The sequence below is a fragment of the Carassius auratus genome, chromosome 46 (assembly GCF_003368295.1).
Source record: "Carassius auratus strain Wakin chromosome 46, ASM336829v1, whole genome shotgun sequence".
NCBI lineage: Eukaryota > Metazoa > Chordata > Actinopteri > Cypriniformes > Cyprinidae > Carassius > Carassius auratus.
Window position 1 is genome coordinate 19,114,879 of NC_039288.1, and position 22,113 is coordinate 19,136,991.

General features: G+C 35.8%; 1 protein-coding gene across 3 annotated transcripts; it reads left to right on the top strand.

The window, feature by feature from the left end:
• The first annotated feature begins 6,820 nt into the window (after positions 1–6,820).
• LOC113064495 (one cut domain family member 2-like) lies at positions 6,821–21,868 on the top strand. 3 transcript variants are annotated; one of them, XM_026235373.1, is made up of 2 exons: positions 6,821–8,214; positions 21,220–21,868. In XM_026235373.1, exons 1-2 carry the CDS (start codon positions 7,140–7,142, stop codon positions 21,501–21,503), a joined length of 1,359 nt encoding a protein of 452 aa, XP_026091158.1. In that variant the 5' UTR covers positions 6,821–7,139; the 3' UTR covers positions 21,504–21,868. The 3 variants fall into 3 exon arrangements, with proteins under 3 accessions (XP_026091158.1, XP_026091160.1, XP_026091159.1); XM_026235375.1 differs by having other exon boundaries at positions 6,823–8,224; positions 21,232–21,868; XM_026235374.1 differs by having other exon boundaries at positions 6,827–8,214; positions 21,232–21,867.
• The last annotated feature ends 245 nt before the right edge of the window (positions 21,869–22,113 follow it).

Consider the following 22,113-nt stretch of genomic DNA (forward strand, 5'->3'; position numbering starts at 1 on the left):
ATCAAACGTGTGTTATTACATTCTTACACATGATTTATTTAGTCTGTGTTCAGTTTGTCCTGCTCTTAAAACAGATTTATCTGCGGATGACCATCAGATATATTCCTTAAGCAGTCATTTCAGCCAGGTTTTTGTTTACAGTTGTCATAAATCAGGGTTATATGGTGAGGAAAGTTCAATATTTCACCATTAGAGAACATCACGGGACGACGTTTAAGGAGAAACGTCCTTCTGAACATGATTTAAAACACAAAAGTCAGTCAAAAGCAACAATATGTTATTGATAATCCATATGAAGAGGAAGAGAAAACATTGATCACTGTAAAAGAAAAGAACATCATTTTTTTCCCATAATGCACTTCATGCACACATTAAATTGCTTCGCTGTTAAAATACACACATTGTCTGAAAGTGTTCTGTTCAAGTGAGTTTGTTTTCTGTTTCCTCGTGTCTTCTTTGACCTTTGACCTTTGTTCCTAAAAAGAGGGGTCAAAGATTAAACAGGATGATGTAACCGCCCCTTCAGCTTCGTCTCTTTGGATCAAAAATGTTAAAAAAAATAATAAAATAAAAAGTTTAAGTATGAAAAATCAAGCTCGATTGAAATGTTGTATTATATACTATAATTATATTATATTAAAATCTGTTACATTTTTACAAACTTAAATAATTCAACAAAAAAGTATTTTTTTTATCAAATTCAGTAATTAATTAATTTTTCAGTGAATCATTTAGCAGGTGCTTTTATCCGAATGAGGGCAACAGAAGCAATCAAACCAACAAAAGAGAAAATATTAAAAGACGATATATTAAATAAAAACAAAACAAGTAGATAGAATAGAAAAGATATAAATAAATGAATAAATGTAATTTGTTTTGGACATCTTTTACTCTTTGGAGAAAACATAAATATTTTTTATTTGTTTTTCATGTATATTTTATTTTTTTTATGAACATTTATACTAATAATAATTTAAAAAATGTGTTTATAGTTATAAATAGCTTAAATTTTGAATTCTAAATTTAAGAAAAATCTAAAATTCTAAATAAATGAATAAATGTCATCTGTTTTGGACATCTTTTACTCTCTGGATCTTTTACTATTTGTTTTTCATGTATATTTAATTTTTGTTTTTTTGATGAACATTTATACTAATAATAATAAAAACAATTGTGTTTCTAGTTAAAGATAAATTTTGAAATTCTAAATAAAAAATAAAAAATTCTAAAAATCTACATTTTCAAGTTAAATGAATAAAAAAATATTTATGACTGAATTCACTTGACTGTAAGTTACTCTACTGAAAGTATAATAAAATAAAAATAATAAATGTTAATAGACATCAGCATCCTTCCCCAGTTGATTGATTGCATTAAGAATTGCAAACCCTTTTTGTATCCATCTTTCTGAATGTTATTAGTATGTAAATGAGGCATAGTCTAATTAAATATGCACTACGTTGCACGAATTTCCAAAAGATAAATCTAAACGATGCATAAAGTCAGGTTCAAACTCAATATAGAGCGTATTTGGGATTTCTCTTTCTATCACTCCATAAATCATCAACAGACAGAAAACAGATGCAGTTTCACCATGTTTTTTGGAAGAATATGTTTTATGAATTAGTGTGAATGAAATGTGAACAAACAGTTCTTTCAGGGTCTGTTACAAGTACTATACAGCTTCTTGTGTTAAAGCGGTGGCTTTTTAGTGCAATTTCTTTTGCGCTACACATTTCTGTCGTCTTGTGTTTCTTGTGTTCGTGATTCATAGAAAATCAATTGTGGAGGAAAAAGCTAAACCAGGTTTGTCATCTCAGACTGATGTCTGTCTGATGCCAGTCAGCTGTGACATAAACATGATTGTGCAGAACACTGTTTCTGTGGTTCTGACTTAAAGATAGAAATACAAACCAGCTTCAGATGATCAATACACACACACACACACACACACACACACACACATGCACACACTCACTCACACACACACACACACACAGAGACACACACATGTTTATGTCACTATGCCTTTATTCCATTCCACTGAAGCATTATGTTTATTCATTTATTTTATTTTTGATTAAACATTTGAACTATTATTATATTTTTATGTGAATTTTTTTGTTATATATAATAAGACACATCATAAATATCTATTTAAAAAAAATATATATATAGCATATGCTAGTGTGTGTATATATTTTTTTCTTATTATCTTATTATTTTTATTTTTATTATTTTTATTTAACTTATTTTAAAATGATATATTAAAGTGTATTTTTTTATGTTTTCTTTAGTGTCAACGCTCAGAAGTGTTTTTACAGAAATAGCTCCAGTATTTTAGATTACTGTATCATTTTTACATGCATTAGTTCATTTACACACACATTTCTGTTATATATATATATATTTAAAAAGAGGAATTCAGTGTGAGGTATCGGTAGCGTCGTCCACACGAGTGTTTGCTCGTCTCTTTCATGGACACAGTGAGATGAAAGCGTCAGGGGTTAAAGGTCACGGTCCCTGAAACACAGACCTGATGAAGATATCACTCACGGAGAACACACTGAAGCATTCTTCTGGAGAAAACACAATCATTACAGCACTTCCTGTTCAAGAGCAGTTATTAATTAACCCAATCAATATGATTATCAGAGAGACTCAAACCCTCTGTGCACGATCACACACACTTTCACACACCTCAGTTTAACATATATGACCAAACTGGACTAAATACATATGATGCACATGTCATCTTTATTCAGTCCATTATGCATAATAAATTATTTAATTGCATCTCGCTCCTCTTCCTTGACATCGCTGTGATCAGGTTATTCTGAGAGGTCAAATGTCACGGGTCACCTGATCTCCTGTGACCTTTCTCTCAGCTCAAATCCACGTCTTTAAAGTCCAGCAGAAATCTATGTGAGTATTAAAGCTGAAATCTCCGTTCTTAAAGAAGGATTAGATACTGTATATATCAGATATTAACGTCGGGATGTGTTTTAAACTCTTTATCAGAGCAGAATTTGGTCTTCACGGTAATCTCAGGTGTAGGTTTTCAGCTGTTTTTGATAATTGTGAACATGCTCATCAGAAGAAACCATGGTCCTTTGAGAACGAAATGCTGAATGTGAATCAGTTAAAATCAGTCAATAATAAAGAGAATTATGCAGGTATTTATTTATTTATTTAGCCTTCTTTATTATTTTTATTTTATTTTTTGTTTGACAACAGTTATTGTTTTAGTGATATAACTATTTTGTCAACAACAAAATAATAATAATAATAATAAAAAATACAAAATGAGTTAAATAATGTATAATGCATGCTTCTCTAAAAATAAAAAACTCATTTATCACTCGATAAAGGCTGCACGTGTTTCTTTAACGCTGTTCACTCAAGTAAATCACGTTTTAACGATGCATAAAATATCGAGAATATCAGAAAACAAATCTCACGACTGTAAAAAGTGAAAAAAGACAACCAAAAAGTGTTTAAGATGTCTGGACGCTAATTCAGACGGATCTCATGGACGTTTCTCTGGAACGTGATTTGCGTCGCGACGCGCCTGTAACGCGCAGCGCAGGTGCGGATAAACGCGTCACGCGCACGTACAAGCGGCGTCTCAGCCGTGTCTTGTGACGGAACGAGCGTTTAACGTGTCGGAAGAAAGACAGAGCCACTGAAGAGGCCCGAGCCTGAAACACAAACTTATGCATCATGATAACAAACTGAAGTGTGTTTCATTCACACTTAATCCGTTCAGATGAACACAAAATGAATTAATCTCATCACAACTGAACGTTTGCTCTGAAACTAACGCGTTTTGTTACACTGACGAGCAGTGATGTGAATAACGGCGTTATAAATAACGGCGTTACTAACGGCATTACTTTTTCCAGTAACGAGTAATCTAATTGATTACTCTTCTCATCTTAATAACGCCGTTACCATTACTGCCAAAAAATACGGCGCGTTACTATAACTGATGATGAAGCTGTTTTTTTTTTTTCATCAGACCAACTAGATCTCTGAGCGAGAGGCAAATACTTTTTTTTACTGTTCTTCCTTGGTTAGTGGGCAGAGCACGAGACAAGCGCATAAATGCTGACGATTGGCTGAGGTAGAGTAAAATTTCATTGTAAGCCAATCAGAGGTAGAGTTGGGCGGGTTTTCGAAAGCACGCATAGTGATGGGAATTCGGCTCTTTTGACTCAGCTCACTGAAAAGAGCCGGCTCTTTGGCTCACAAACGGCTCTTTAAATGACTTTGACTATAATATTTCAATTTTTATTACATAATTATTTAATTTCTATAGGCTAAATTTGAAAAAATAGAGTTGGCTCTTCAGATATGCGAGCCAGCTCCCGAAGTTCAACTAAAAAAGCCGGCTCTTAGAGTCGGCTCATTCGCGAATCGCGAACGACTCATCAAAAGCTCATTCGCGAACGAGTCGATCCATCATCACTAACGCTCATTCGCGAACGACCCATCATCGGACAGGACAGGACACACAACGAACAACACAAGCCAGTCAGTCAACCAGAGACAGGTATGGCGACGAGCCCAAATAATCCAAAAGTAGCCTTCTCTAAATGGAAGTATATACATTACTTTTTCCTTCAAGAAATTAAAGAAACAGTAAAAGGAAATATCAAAAGTTCCCAAAAATCTATCGTGTTATTTGCATTGATCCACTATATAAACATAATATCTACATACATGCCATTTGATTGGAGGCTAGTCTCACTTTGTCCCACAGCAACTTTTTTTTTTAGATGTGTGTACAATGTTTCATGTTTCTGTTAATAATGTATTGTATTAAGTGTCCATTTCATTATAATATTCAGATTTATCATAAATAATTGAACATGCACATGTATTTTAAGTTCCTTTAAAGAGGGGTAGAGGTGGGGTCACGTTTGAGCATTTAAAATTTAATTTTACTTGAAAGTAACGCAATAGTTACTTTCTTAAGTAACTAGTTACTTTAAAAATTTGTAACTGAGTTACTAATTTAGTTACTTTTTGGAAGAAGTAACTAGTAACTGTAACTAATTACTTTTTAAAAGTAACTTGCCCAACACTGCTGACGAGCCTAAATGAATGCTTTTTTTCTCAGTTTCAGTGTTTTATTATGTGATGCACAAACATTAATCACAGTATTTATTTATCAGTTCGATACTGCAATCAAAAACCATCAGATCAGAATTTACAGAAATAAATCGTTTTGTATTTTAAATAGCCTAACCTAAACTAATAGGAAAATCGGTTCTCTTTATTTATTTAGCCTATTTAGATGCATGTTGATAATTTTGTTTGTTTTTGTTTTTTGTCTTATACACTGACACATTTTTGGGTTCATCTGTATAGGCCAGTATATCATCATCTGTAAAAAGTCATTTAAAACGTTTTCCAATTTCATTAATCATATTTTCTCTATTAATCAAATTAATGGCGCACAAGAAGTTGTGGCGATTTGTTCCCTCTCTTTTTCTTTCTTTCTTAGAAAACAGTTTACACAACATTTAATAGGCATATTTTCTGTTTTCGTGCACGCGCTTTGGTGAATTTTATGTAGATGTAAAAAAAATGTGTTTTAAAGTTCCATAAAAGCATGAGCATCAAAACAATACTGTTAAATAACATATAATAAAAATAACAACTCTTCTAAATGGAACTAATATAATAAAAATCTTTTTTTTTTTTAAAGACTGTAGGTTGATTTGGGTTCGAGTTTAAAGCTGGTAGAGTGAGCTGAGGTTTGGCATTAGATTATGTGTTTAAAAAGGAAACAAAGTCCACGCTGGAACTCTCTCTGTTACTCTTTCTCTCTTTCAAATATCGATTTTCTTTGACATGAATAATGGTGTTTTTCAGTCAGTGATTCTTCGCGTTAGATGGAGTGTGCCGAGGCAGAGCAGAACATCAAGCTCGTGTGTGTCCGACACTGAATCTCGGCAGGTTTACAGACACTTTTCCTCCAATCTCTGGCAGCTGAAAGGCCGGGGACAGTCACTGGACCCCTGTACCCCCTGCTCCTCCGCTGACAGCTGATCAAAAGAAAAATAGGTCACGCTTTTCGGACTTCTGTCGCTCGTCCTTAATTACAGCCGCTTTAAACAAAAGCAACATCTGCGCATCCTCCGCAACCGGCATTCGAGAAACCTGTTCCTTCTGAATCACTGAAATAAGTTACTGTGCATGTGAACTGATCGATTTAGAGAAACTCTAGGATAGGGTTTGAGGTTTAAAACAAACATGCATACTTAAATAAAAAAGTATGCTTTTTTTTTTTGTCTAGAAGACTTTCACTGCACGGTGTAAATGTGTGTTTGGAAAAATTTACTACAAATACATACAAGTCAAGAAAACTTCTTCACACTGCTGAAAACTGACTGATAGATAGATAGATAGATAGATAGATAGATAGATAGATAGATAGATAGATAGATAGATAGATAGATAGATAGATAGATAGATAGATAGATAGATTGACTGATATATAGATTTTAGATTTTATTGATCTATTGAAGGAAAAACCTAGAAAACAAAAATATACCCACATTTTTTCACAACGATGCACAAAGAGTATAAATTTGATTTGTAATTTCTATTTTGCATTTTTCCAAAATGTGTACACTTTATAAATTATAAATAAATATGTGGTGTAATAAGGTTGTACAGTTAAATAGCAGGATTTTGAATATACCAGTCCATGTGATTATATTTCTGTGTTGTTTTGTAGAGGATGAGCATCTGACGCGAGATTCCAGATGCAGAGTTAGCGAGACCGAGTGGGAGCGTCAGGGATTGGCCACTGGCGCGCGCGCGAGGAACGCGATTGGACCGCCAGCGCGTCAATCAACGCGAAATCTCCGCCCCTTTTCAGCAGGGTCGGGTGCGCGCGGAGCACCTCCAGCTGCCCAAACAGAAGACGCAGGAGGAGTAGAGGGCTCGGACATGGGGAGAAATCAGCACTGGCCCGTCTGATAGAGATCAGTGTTTTTATTCATTCTAAAGGAGGCGGGAAAAAACCCGAGAGGCCTTAGGAGAGAGAAAAATAAAAAAAATAAAAACAAATACGGAGAGAAACCCATCCCTGGCACAAAGCTGGACGTAAATCAATGGACTGAATGAAGACTGCCTATAACGCCTATCGATGCCTGGCCAAGGATTTGGATGTGTACGCCATGAACCCGGAGATGACAATGGACATTGGCAGCTTAAGCCATGAGCAGGACTTGATGAGCGGCCACAGCCCCCATCACAACCGCAATCCGGGGGCTTCCTTGCGGATACACCAGGATCTGACCGTGGCGCCGTCGCGCTCCGCGATGGTCTCCAGTATGGCTTCGATTCTGGACGGCGTCGGCGGCGGAGGAGAGTACCGTCCCGAGCTGTCCCTGCCGCTCCATCACGCCATGAGCATGCCCTGCGACACCTCCCCATCCGGGATGAGCGGCACCTACACCACGCTGACCCCTCTACAGCCGCTGCCGCCGATTTCCACCGTGTCCGACAAATTCCACCACCATCATCACCATCACCAGCGTCTCTCCGGGAACGTGAGCGGCAGCTTCACCCTCATGCGGGACGAGAGGACTCTACCAGCCATGAACAACCTCTACAACCCCTACCACAAAGACATGAGCGGGATGGGACAGAGCTTGTCCCCTCTGGGCAGCGGCTTGGGCTCCATCCACAACACGCAGCAGACGCTCCACAACTACAGCCACGAAAAGATGCTGAGCTCCAACTTCGACGCGCACACAGCCATGCTGACCAGAGGGGACCAGCACCTCTCCAGAGGCCTCGGTGGCCCCGCAGCGGGCATGATGCCGCACCTCAACGGGATGCACGGGCATCCGGGTCACCCTCAGTCCCACGGGCCCGTGTTGGCTTCCAACCGGGACAGATCGCTCTCCTCCTCCTCCTCCTCCGGGGCGCCGGGCTCCGGCTCCGGGCAGCTGGAAGAGATCAACACCAGGGAAGTGGCGCAGCGCATCACGGCCGAGCTCAAGCGCTACAGCATCCCGCAGGCCATCTTCGCGCAGCGGGTGTTGTGCCGCTCGCAGGGCACGCTCTCCGACCTCCTGCGGAACCCCAAACCCTGGAGTAAACTCAAGTCCGGGCGCGAGACGTTTCGCCGCATGTGGAAGTGGTTACAGGAGCCCGAGTTCCAGAGGATGTCGGCCCTTCGGCTTGCAGGTAAGACAAGGTATCTGCTTTTGAACATCTTCTGTGTCCGTTTAGGCTTAGGGAACATTTCTTTAATTCGTTTTACAGGTGAAACACTATTTTGCACAACCACTTTTTGTGCTTTTTTTCCCTGTTGTTTATTCACTTTATGGTGCAAGTGCATGCTTTTGAAGAGCCGCTTCGGTCTCGGTGAAAGCAAAGCTTTCAGAGGTGCTGAATAGGGATGTGTTGGTAATTACTGGACTGTTATTCCCCTCTACATCAGGTTTGTTGCCCCCTCTAGCGATGGGCGGTGCAGGACCCATCTTCCTTTGTTCGGCTGAAGAAAAAGCAAGACTTTAAATTTGCAGTTTGGCTTTTGAGGTGTCAGAGACGGTGTTGAATAGCGTTCAATCAGTGCATTAAAATAGAAGCATAGTCCTTATCGATTTTTAATTTGTAGGGTGATGCACAATTATTCACTGAAATAATAGACAGCTCTGATGCCTCCTGCATTGTGCAACACCAGCGCGAGCCTGTGCATTAACTTCTGCTGAGGAAAACACAAGCTGTGCATCTTTTGCTTAAAGAACTGCTGTTAAATCACCAAAACATACGCATATTAATCAAAACATGCCATCATCGATTCTTGAATGTCATGCATTCAGATAATGAAATGCACTGTGATTGTTTTGCCAAGCAAACAAATGCATTACTTCATCAAGAATGTGATTTTTAAGCAGAACTGTGCTGTGTGATGTTGGCGTAGGCGCTTTAATGGTGTTTCCCTGCAGGGCTCTGGTCTCACAGATGGCTGTGGGTTGGGGGGAAGGTATTATGTGATCTGCAGGGGAATTGTAAAGAAGAACAGAGGCTGCAGTGGCTCGATGAATTATTGATAGGAATCTCTGCGTGACCCTCAGCTCAACGCACACAACGTCACCTTGTCTTGGGTTAAACAGGCAGAGATGTGCAGCCCGGGACCTGCCTTTTGTTCCGTGCTTTGGAGAAAGAATGCAAAAGAGACACAAACAGTGAAGTAAAAAATAGAGGAGTTGCACATCGTGTCATCAGAAATGTGTGACTCGGAGAGAATTGCTCACGTTTTGTTTTCATGCTTGGATTTCATGCATGTAAATGTATACTTGAAGGTAAACACATACAGATTTATTGGCTTATTTAAACATAGTGGTGCAGGTGCCTGGTGTCACAGGAGAAAACAAGCCTTTCTTTGCACTGTTAATTTAGTCAAATCAAACGTGACGTCTGACCGGGACTCATTCCAGTCACACGGCGCAGGCAATCAGCCATCGAGACGAACCTCGGCCTGTGCCATCCGCCGCTGACAAACAACTTTATTAAGTAAATGATCAAAAGGGACAAGTGCTGTTATACGAGTCAGGACAGAGGAGATGGAAAAAGAGCAGGTCTGGAGGAACACAGGGTCCTGGTCTGTAAATAAATACCACCAACCAATGCAAGAGACTTTATTTGAGCTTTTTTCATTTTCCAGATGAAGACAGACAGGGCAGGACAGGGAATATATGAAATATCTTTAGATAAACAATGGTGTCTGAAAGTCTGAGAGCACATGCATTTTTGTCATTTAATACAAAATGTTTCTTTGCAAAGTATTTTAACAGAAATCCAATCTGAGTTAAAAGTTGGGAAGAAAAATGAATAAGTGTCTTGGTGCAGCAAAGCCTGATGATCATGTTCCCCATCATGAAAGAGCTTCTTGAGCATCTTTAGGAAATCTGACCATCTGTACACGAGTCATATGATCAGTGACACACATGTACTGACATTTGATCCTAGAAATATTGCAACAACTCAAATATTTCTTCGTTTTGACATCATTTGAATTTTTAGCATCCAAAAGCTATTTATTTTCATGTTTGCATGAAAAAATCCTAGGTTGTCAATGTGGTCTCGGACATTTTGACTCCACTGCATGTTTTTATTTAATTCCAGGTTTGAATATACAAATGGCAGATTTTAATTGTGGTCTTAGATATTTGGACACCAAAGTATATTTGTATTTATTTTAACATTGGCATAAAAAAAAAGAATTCCAATTTTCTCAGATATTTGGACGCTGCTGTATATTTAGATTTGTTTTCATGTTTGCATGAAAAAAATATGAAACATTCAGTGTGGTCAGAGCCATTTGGGCACCATTGTAAAATATTAATAATTTCAACATTTGCATGAAAAAAATCCTAAATTTTCCATGTCATGTATTTGGGCAGCACTGTATATTACAGAAGCGGTCGACCGATATGGGTTTTTAGTGACCAATGTGATACCGATATCTAGTGAACAGGATGACCGATGATGATTTCAGTGACAATGCAGATGTATATGCTTATTTAAATCCTTGTGAAATAACACATTTTTCTTGCATAATATGAAATTCTCTTGAAAAGAGCTATTTTGTAGTGCTCCAAATGACCTGGCCTGGCCGATATATCGGTCAGTGACCAGTTAGAATATCTATGTGTATTCTGTTACATTTAGGTTGTGTAATCGGATATATGAATGACTTCAAGATTTGAATGAAAAATGAAAGCAGAAGATTATATAGGCTATATATCAGCAAGATTGGCTTATTTTTAACGCTGGGCCAATCAGGCATCATGTTATCAGTGTGTTGTCTTCTGCACTTTTCAAAAGAAAAAGAGATCAAAACCCCAGGCCAGCTGTGCTGTTTATTTTCATCCTGTCGTTCAGTAATCTGTGGGAGTTATGTCACTTTCTCAAACACATATGTGTTGCTGAATGACAGCGGATCGATGTGGGTAATCTCTTAAAGATTAAAAGGGCATTAATACTGGCAACAATAACATAAATGTGTGCAACCAGTTCGCATTGATCTGGAACCTGATCTGGACTTTTTCCTGTAAAGCTGACGCTAGAAGAACGTTCCCAGCAAGCCGACTCTAAAAAGACTCCTGGTGGGCTATTCTGAGCTGTGCTTGTTTAAAAGGATCATTAAAGCTGATGAAGCCACCCAGATGAGACGCGGAATCAACGCATAACCAAGCGTAGATGTTTTCCATTTTATTTTAGCAGGATGTTGAATCACTCTGGCTTTGTGTGGAGGAGGCTGGCTTTAAAACAGTGACCTTCACAAAGACCAGGCAAAGCGTGCATCTCATGGCTCCAGATAATTATAATGGCTTTGTGGTGATGTGAGGGACCTTTTAGAGATGATATTCTCTTCTCAACCCAATAAGTGTGTAACACGGGCCAGGAGATTGATATAATCCCGGCAGAAATATGATTTATCAGACACTCATGTTTTTGTGGTCAAGCTGTTTTTCCACAGTCTATTCCGATCTCATGGAAGATGTCCTAGCATTATATTATGAAAAACAGCATTGCCTGTTACATTGTTAAGATTATGTAGTGACCCCTTACAGTAAAGTTTCATTTATGAACTAAGAATGCAAAATACTTCTACAGTACTTAAACATTTAAAAACACTTTATGTGTCTTATAAAATTAGTTAACACACTGTGAAATAACACAAACAAAAGGAAAACACGAAGATTAATAAATGTTGCACACTGTTAGTTCATGCATTAACTAATTGTAAATAGTTACCAATTATGCTTTATTATTCTAGACATTAAATCATTTAAATTAGGTGGATTGGATAGCCTATGTTTAAATGTAGTTCAAACTTCACATATACGAATATATTCTAGAGACACATTCATATTCTCAATGGTTTGGTGTTTTTTTATTATCTGTAATTTATTTATTTCACTCATCTTTTGCTCATTTGAAAAAATATTTCAATTGTAAAATCCACATATTTCCTTTAGTCATGTTTTAATCAGTCCTATCCTATTCAGCTGATGTATATTACATTGGAGATAAAAGTCTGAAAATGCTTCTAAATTCTATATTAATTTAACATTTGCACTTGCAAGTGCTACCAGCACAATATTTTTTTATAAAATGTTGAATAAATGCTTCATTTTATGTCAGAACTGCTTTGTTTTTACATTTTCAAAATCCTAAAGCTGTATTTCCATGTTTAAATCCCAGATATTTGACGCTCATGTGCCTCTTCTAGCACATAACTCTGAAGTGTGCGTTCATGCAGCAGCAGGTTGTTTTTTAGTTTTGAGGTGAAGTGATGTGATTATCTTTGTGTCAGGTTGAAATGTCTTGTGATTGGGATTGCTGTCAGCACTGGCCTGAGCAAAGGGCAAAGTTTTTGGTCTTTCAGCCCCACAAAACGGCCCGAGATGCTGCTGTCAGTAAGCAAACAGTAAGCGATAACATGTTTTTTTGGAGCGAGTATGTGATGATTCATTGGTCTGACAGATTTTCTTTTAATGTGGGTTTAATACTTGCGTTCCAGTAGTCTGGTCTGTTTGGTTTCATGTTAGTCATCCACAGATGAATGAATGATATTAATTGCCTTGTGTGTGCAGCATAAAAATGTATTCCATGTAAACCATGTAAAAGTTTATTCTTCATGTCTCTTACATTGCAGAAAGTATAGGCAACTTTTAACTTCAGCTATGAGGAAAGAGAAGGGTTCATGTTTGCTTTTCTAGAGGACAGAAGCTGATAAGAGCTTACGTAATAAAACACATACTTTTTTTGCCATAATATATTCACCTACATGTCATTACAAACCCATTTGCTATTATTTTATGCATTTCATTTATTTTGGGCAGATCATTGCATTGCATTCCTTTGTAATAGAACCGTTCCTAAACTTCAGGAATATTTTCCTTATAATGCCAGGAGACATCGTGAATCTTTATGCAACTCTTTTGCTTACAATAGTTCATAGTCATATCTGTCAAGCTCCAGAAAGCCGTGGTATTGAAGTTGTAAAACGGAGACCGTAAATGTCTTTTTGTTTGGAAAAGAGTTGCATGAATATGTTTTAAGGACTTAATAGTCTTATGGGTTTGGATTGGCATCAAGGTTGTATAAATAATGACAGAATCTTCATTTTAGGATGTGATGCAATCAGGATTTGTGTACTCTTAAGACAGGTTTGCCAAACAAAGATATGACATGAACAAAGATACCTAAGTAATCAGTGTTGCTTATTTATCTGTGGCACTTTTGTGCCTTTGTAAGCATTCGGTGTGTTTGTGAAGCTGATTGGATCGTTGGCTGATGTTGTTGACTAGTGTTTCCTCATCAACATTGTTTCAACACATCGTTTGTGAGCGTTCTGATTGGCTCTATCAGTGTGCTGATGTTTCTGTCTGGTAACAAACCTTTGAACCACTGATGTCATCATTTCAGTCCTAGATGAACTCTGACCTTTTATTCACTTGATCATAGAACATTTGTTCTGTTCCTCATGGAGATCAAGAGATACAATGACTCAAAGTATCTGGACACTTGAGTCTCACTTAAAGACACTAAATGCAGAACCATTGTTTTTTGTTTTGTATTTCCATGTACTAGTCATTTTTTAGATTTTGGGCTGTTTTGCTTCCATAAAACATCTTCTTTCAGACAGTGGAAAGAAAACATCTAAGAAACACATTTAAGTGTTAATTTTATTACTCTTCGTCTATTTGTGTCTGTCGATTTTAATTTCAATGCATATATTTAAAGTTTTATTCTCCACTTCAGCAGTACTTAGATACACCCAAACTTACAGTTTTATTCCTCTCTGTATTCTGAAGGATTTTACTGATGGGTTTGTTCATATTTAATTCGCCCCGATTTATATAACCTTTTATATTGAAAAACATGGTTAAAATGCATATCTTTTAAAAGCCTTGAGTTTCTTTTTCCACTTCAGCAGCACTAACATACACTAAAACTTAGAGATTTATTCCTCTCTATATCCTGAAGGATTTTACCAAGGGGTTTGTTCATATTTCATTCACCCTGATTTATATAACCTTTTATATCGAAAAACATGGTTAAAATGCATATCTTTAAATTACACTAGTTTCTTTCTCCACTTAAGCATCACAAACATACACCAAAACTTAGAGATTTATTCTTCTCTATATCCTGAAGGATTTTACCAAAGGGTTTGTTTATATTTCATTCACCCTGATTTATATAAACATTTATATCATAAAACATGGTTAAAATGCATATCTTTAAAAGACATGAGTTTCTATCTCCACTTCAGCTGCACTAACATACACCCAAACTTAGAGATTTATTCCTCTCTATATTCTGAAGGATTTTACTGATGGGTTTGTTCATATTTCATTCACCCTGATTTATATAACATTTTATTAATCAAACCATGGCAAAAATGTATTCTGACTGTTGACAGTATTTTCCAATTTTTGGAGCAATCAAGAGATATCCAAAATCCTCTCTATAAAAACCTTTAACCCTAATATGTCAACAAAATCTTACAATAATCTTGAACCTGGCTTTTTCCAGTGTTCAGATTTATTTTCTGGAATTACATGCAAATTAGTGCAATTTTAATTACAATTTTTATATTTAAATTTTATATTTTATATAAAAACCTTTAATTTAAAACAGTTTTATCCATTTGTTCAGAAAGTTTCCCCTTAAAATTGTCTGTATGTCATTGCATTAGATATCAAAATATAACAGCAAGTGTTGTTTATTTGTTAAGAAAGATGCACAAATACACTTTACAAACAAAATACTTAACAGCAAGGTCTGAAATCATAAAACAATAGTGATAAAATCAGCAAAACACTAGTTTATTAAAAGATATTTAATGGAGACCAGATCCCTTTATTATGTCATACATGCATATATTTGATATCTTTATGATTGTGATGCATCTGAAGAAATGATTTTGGGTTTACTGTATTTAGTTCAGGCCAAAGCGAGATGATCCACTGTCTTTCTCTCTCTCAGTTTCCCTTCCCCTCCTCCATCTCTCGGCGAGGTGTCCGGCCTTCATATAAAGGATATCCGCACATGCACAGAATGACACAGCTAAGTGCAAGACTACAGCATAATGCATTTAGCAAGTCCTCTCGCTCTAACACACACACACACACACACACACACTGGCCACTTCCAGAAGAGCGTATGCTTAGGAAATGGTTGATATTGAGATCGGAAGCATTTGAGCATCTTGGCATTCGCACAAGAGAGATCACACAACAGTATCATGAAACACTAGCCGAATTAAAAAAAAAGAGTGATTTTCTCTCATATGTTATGGGAAGATTTCAGCGAACAAGTGAAAACATCATTACTGATCGTGTTTTGTGGCGAAATATTGATCTGATGTCACCCACCTCCCCCCTCGCTCTCCTTCTTTCTCTTTCTCTGTACCGTATCGCTCTCTTTTTCTCCCTCATGCAAATCTGATGACAGTCAGATGCATGTGACTAGAAATGTCAAGATTTTGTGAACTTGTATTCATTACAAGTGCTTTAGCTTTTAACAAAAGTTGAGTCATTTTAATTTAAACTCGTTTTGGAAATTTGCATTTACTAGTTTCAGAGCAAACTTTTACTTGATAATTAGTGATAGAGTGATATTCACCAAGCTGATTAATTGATGTATATTGTATATATATATTTATATATATCATATTTATATATCAGTATATGTATATAACCGATTTATATATCAATATATCATATCAGTGTTATTTTAGTATTTTGAGATACTATTATAATTTTTATTAATATTTAGAATAAAAGATTTCATTTTTATATTTGTTGTTTTCATTTTAATTTTACTTAATGTTTTAGTAATTTTCTTGTGTTTTTGCCTTTTAAGTGTTTTTTGGAAACTTGTTGCAATAAAATAGGTTTAAGTTTTTATGTTTTATTTTATTTCAATGAATGTTTATTATATTTATTATATTAAATGTTTTAATAGTTTTAGTTTCAGTTAGCTATAATAACCCTGAATGCTGTGTACCAAAGTCAATACATTTGGTGTTAATATTGTAAAATAAGAGTTTCAATCCACCCGTTTTGTGTAAATCTCTCTATAGACATCTGAACTCAAACCATCATTAATTCTCAGTATGGATTGTCTTGCATTTTTAAGATCACACAAACCATCTCACCTCAAAGTTTTTTTTTTTTTTTTTAGCATTGCTTCCATGTGATCCACATTCCATTAGCAATTTTATTTTTAGTTTATGTATTACTTCTGTTGTTGTTTGTACATTTCCATGCATCTTCACAACAAACAGAGATTACACTTTTCTTTCATCCAGTGCAATTTAAAAAACAACATTACATTTTTTATAGATTTTAATTTGATTTATGTGGTATTGTTTCCAAATAATCCCATTAACAATCTGTACAATTCCTTTAGGAACTTTTCTACTTAGAAATAAAATTCCAGTACATCTGATTGAATTCAGTATATAGGCTGGTCTTCGGGTTCCTCATTAATAACTGAAGGTGTAAGGTGATACACAATACAGGCAAGAACTGATCGATCTCATACGGCCGGGTCTTTGAGGGCAACCCAGTTAGGACCGTTCCATTGGACATTTCCTCTCACACACATTGATTTACATTTGCCAACGAGGAAAGATAAACCAGCAGTGTGAGAGCAGCTCTTACCCATTGGATGAAAGGCCAGGGAATCCTGAGGTATTGATCGGATTGATTGAACTCTACCCCTTTAAGAAAAGCCCAAAGTTGACACCCCTCTCCCGTGGAAATGGTAAATCCCTTTGAATAATATAATTGCTTTTTTAATTGCACTGTAAAGCGCCATGAGAGCCTGTCCTGATGGAGTCAGTGTTGCGTGGACACCCATTGACGGCTGAGATTGTCTCTCTCTCTATGTGTGTGTGTGTGTGTGTGTGTGTGTGTGTGTGTAAGCAGTAAGCAGAATACCAAATGATGACGGGGAAATTCACTGTTCCACAAAAGCAGCAGTCTGGAGCTTTTATCCAGAGCAGCACTGAACAGAAAGCCATCAAGGCCTCGTAAAGAGGGCTTGGTTTAGGAAGTAAACATTGATCCTTTATTTTCCTAGAGAGAACACAAAGAGAAAGTACAGCTGCCTTGTGCACAACAAAGACAACTGACCCAGCTAACAGCAAATGTGTTCTAAGAATGCTATGCTAATGTTATTAAACATTATTTCTGTTTTCGGAAAATGTTCTTGGATTGTTCCATTGAATTATTCTGAAACCTTACTAAAGCATTACTTTTGAATGTTTCTCTAAACATCCTGAAACAAGTAGTTACATTTAAAAAAAGATTAGTTGAACATCCAAAAAAAAAAAAAAAGTTCTATAAATAATGTTTTTGTGCTAAGATTTTGAGACGGTTATTCCTATTATACATAATTATATGAAAGTTTTTTTTATTTTTTTACATTTCTCTAAACATTCAAAACAACTCTTTTAAAGTTTATTTCTTTATTATGCGAATGTTCCATTTTATCATTGTGCAAACATGATGGAAATGTTACTTTCTAATGTTCTTCTGAACGTTCTGAAACAATGATACATTTAAAAAATGCTAGTGGAACGTTCAACTAAAACGTTTCATGAACTGTATAAATTAACGTTTGAGGCCATCATTAAAAACGGTAATTTTCAACAAATGTTCTAGCATTTGACAAATGATTCATGAATTTCTAAAAAGTAAAAGAGTGCATCTTTTGGAATGCTAGTCGAATAAAAGGCATGATGATGGATTTTTGGATTTTTCATCATCATTCGAATCCAATCCTAAAGGATAGAAATCCTATATTAATTAGTAAGAATCATTTGAGTGCTAATAGCATCTTGTATCATTGTCCTAAAGGATCCTAAACATGATTTTACTCAAGAATAAGGGTTCAGTTTATCCAGCAGGATTGTATATTCTTACAGGATTCTTATTGATCCCAGTTAGGATTGTTTCAAATTATGAATTCCAATTCCAGCATTTTAATCTGAATTTACTTTCCAGATATGAGAATAAACATTCATTATTCTGTTAATCCTGCTATGTTCATGCATTTGGGCCCAGTAGTGGCATTGAAGCAGCAGAAATGATAGCACCCCTTTGGAAAATGCTAAAGATCAAGACCCTGCAGCCAAATAATGTACTTTTAGTCAAACCTCAGAGCTTAAAACAAGCACACAGACTGTAGTTTGTGCACTTTGTGTGTTAAACAGCTCGTGGTTTGATCGAGGAGCCTCAGTAATGGAGGCTTGGAGAGGAATGGTGCGCACTGCTCGTGTTTCTTCCAGTCTGATGTGTGAACACTGCCATCTACTGCTGTGTGTGTGTGTGTGTGTGTGTGTGTGTTGGACTGAAATGATTCCAACAAGACTGTGAAGGAAGCAAGATTGCTATAGAAGAAACTCAAAATGATATACTTATGTTATACATCTCTGATGGTTTAGATCCTGATGTGATGCATGGCAACAGATAACAACAATAATTCATCATTACATTTCGCTGCATGACAAATTAATTAGTCAGAAGCAATCTGTGGCATCTAGTCTAACTGTATTTTTTGCATTTTATGTTAAAGTTTAATCTAATCGAATCTAATCTAACATTAATCGAACATTTGTTTAAAACAATTTAAAACAATTTTCTGCAACATTTTAGCGCGGCATTCATTCATCGTATGTTGTATTATCATCTTATGTGTTTAAGAACATTCAGAGAACATGTTCTGTTTGTTCTTTAATAATGTCACTTACTAAGTTCAGCCATATTCACAGAACGTTACTTAAACATTTTAGTTGGACATTCATATAACGTTTTTTTAACATTATTGCTACTTTTTTCAGAATGTTTACGAAACATTCAGAATTCTGCACAAATGTTCTTCGACTGAACATTAATAAAACATTGGTTGAGAATCGTCTGGTCTTTGATAACATTATTTGGGTTCTCAGAATGAGAATGATGAAGGAACGGTATGAAAGCTTGTAGAAATCATTCGGAATAATCTGGACTTTAATGCAAGTGTAGTTCAGGATAAATGTCTGAGATTCAGATCCCTCAACAATCCCTGCTGCGTTTCTGCATCAATTATACATGCAAAGTGTGGAAATATTGCTGTGCATTTGTCTTTATCAAATATTTAGTTGAAGCGTGCTGTGAGAGGGGCTTTGTCGTATAGGGACGTCTGTCCGCAGCGGTCAGCAACTTCTTCTCTGCTTTCTCACACTCTTTACACTTGGCCGGCTCACACCTTCATTTATGACAAATGGGTCTGTGTGTGTGTGTGTGTGTGTGTGTGTGTGTGTGTGTGTGAAAGAGAAAGCAAGTCTGGTAATGAGGGTGTGAATGCAGCAGAAGTGAAAACACACACACACACACAGTGTAAAACCTCACTGGTGTGTGTCTGGCTTTATTTACACCGTCGTTTCCTCTTACATAATAGTTTTGTACTCCTTTGAGCTCTTAACCTGATTTCTATTGATCTGGCCCAGGCTCAGTTGTGCATACTTAATTCAGAGGAGTAATCAAATCAGATCTTCACACACACACACACACACACACACACACACAAATGGATATGAAAATCATTTAGTAGCGATTACATTTTTATAAAAACAATATTGATAAAATATTGATAAAATTAAATATAATACATAATAAAATAGCGCAAGCTTTTATAGTGTTCATTCTTCCTATAAATATATATATATATATATATATATATATATACTTTTTTTAACTTATTTAAAAATATATTTTTTACAGATATATTTAAAATAATTAAATAAATAAAAAATTACAAAATTTTAGCTTTTCTGGATTTAACTACCTTTTTTATTTAAAAAATTTAAATACAAAAATGTACTAAAATTTTGTACTAAAATCTGTTTCGTGCCTTTTATAATAAAAGAGAAAGACCATATAAAAAATATAGATAATATAAAGAAAATATAAAGAGTGGTAAAGAGAAATTAGTTTATGTAAATATTAATATAGAAGGCACACAAACATAAAAACCATCACGGTAACACACTTGACATTAAAATAATGCAATAAGCATTTATTTAACAACACAAGATGTATCAAAACTCATGCACATAGTTGATACAAAAATAAAATGTTTAAAAAAGATTTATTAAAATTATAATGTATCATTCAGGGAGTTCTGTTTTTCATTGCAATTACATTAAATGTCCCATTCTTTTACTTACTGTTGGTTATTTATTTCCCCTTTTTATAGAAACATTTATAATCAATATAGAAGATTTTTTTATGACTAAAGTATAATTTATACAATTTCAACAATTTTCATGTATCGAATGCAATCAAATCAGATAAAATGATTTGTCTTTTTAAAGGTGAATGATTTGTAGACAAACCTGCTGTTATATTTATGATTTTTCCTCATAGTTGCCTAGTTTTCTGAGATCAGCAACAAACTCACACACAGCTCAGCAAAATCCACAATCATTAAAGCCACAGAAACACGTTCATACACATTAATAAGAGATTCTGCCCGAGGCCATGATGAAATATATCCTACAGATGTACTGTAAGCAATGCAATTGACTGGCTTCCTTAGTTATATATAAAGTGCTCTGCAAAATTACAAACCACCATAAATTATAGCATTGCATTATAGAGCGTGATGCTGCACATGCAGTAAGTCATGTTTTAATTGCTAGACAGTTTGAGTCTGTGTCTAGAGTGAAATACTAGCAGAGCACTTACTCTACGATTATTGTGCACTATATGCTGTCTATTACTTTTTAGAAATTGCATGAGAAACCGTATGCAATAAGAAACTGATTCTATCAGTAATATGCAAATGATTTCGTGATCTCATTTGCATGTTTAATCATGTGAGTCGCATGCATTTATTATCTCAGAAATCAGTTATATTTATGATGTTGTTTTGCATTTTAATTCAGTTTTGTGTAAGAAAAAAGAAAAACTGCATTTTAGTGGTTTAGCTAAAGAGATCTTAATTCATCGTTTGTATTTTATTGCATTGCATTTTAATCCAGTTAATAATCTAATTGTAGGTGGTGCATTAAAGCTCAAAGCATTAAATGTAAGTGTTTGGTAAATGCATGAATGTACATGTGATTGATTCTAATGTGTTTCTTCTCTTTCTTTTCTGTGTCCTTTCTAACAAACGAAACCCCCGAAGCGTGCAAAAGAAAAGAGCAAGACCCAAGCAAAGACAGGAGCAGTACACCAAAGAAGTCGCGGCTGGTTTTCACAGACCTGCAGCGGCGAACACTTCTGGCCATCTTTAAGGAGAACAAGCGTCCGTCCAAAGAGATACAGCTGACCATCTCGCAGCAGCTGGGTCTGGAACTGACCACTGTCAGCAACTTCTTCATGAACGCCCGGAGACGCAGCCTGGACAAATGGCTGGACGAGGGGAGTCCGACCTCCAGCACTTGTACCGAAGCGTGATCCCCGAGAGGAGAGAATCACGAGAGAAGGGCAACGAGACGAGAGAAGCTGCTTACCGGCTCGAGTTCATCCAGACATCAGGAAAAACACTGCTTTCTCTGCTCCAGTCCAAGCAACTGACACCAATGAATGATTAAAACCAATCAAAAACATGCTTAACTTTACATTTGACTTTGAACTGAAGAGAAACCCAAAGCATCTGCATTTCACATCTACATACACTCGATATTAGCTTTGAATTTCATTTCCTGAAGTGTGTGTGTGTGTGGAGATAGTTTAAGTTATAAGAATGAATCTCACAAAAACAAGTCCAGGTCACATTTATTGCAATATTTAATATTCTGCTAATAGAATATTTTTTGTCTTGTTTTTGAGTACAAATAATATACATTTACTTGAGAAACAAAAAAAAAAAACAGTTAAGATATTTTCTGAAAAATTAATCAAAATGAAGTGAGTTTTGCTTAAAACAAGAAAAAGGAAAAAAAGCCAACGGTGGCAGAAAAATAAACTTAATTCAAAGAAGGAAAAATTGCATATATATATATATATATATAAAATATAGAAATATATTATATTAATATATAATTATTATATATTATTCTACACA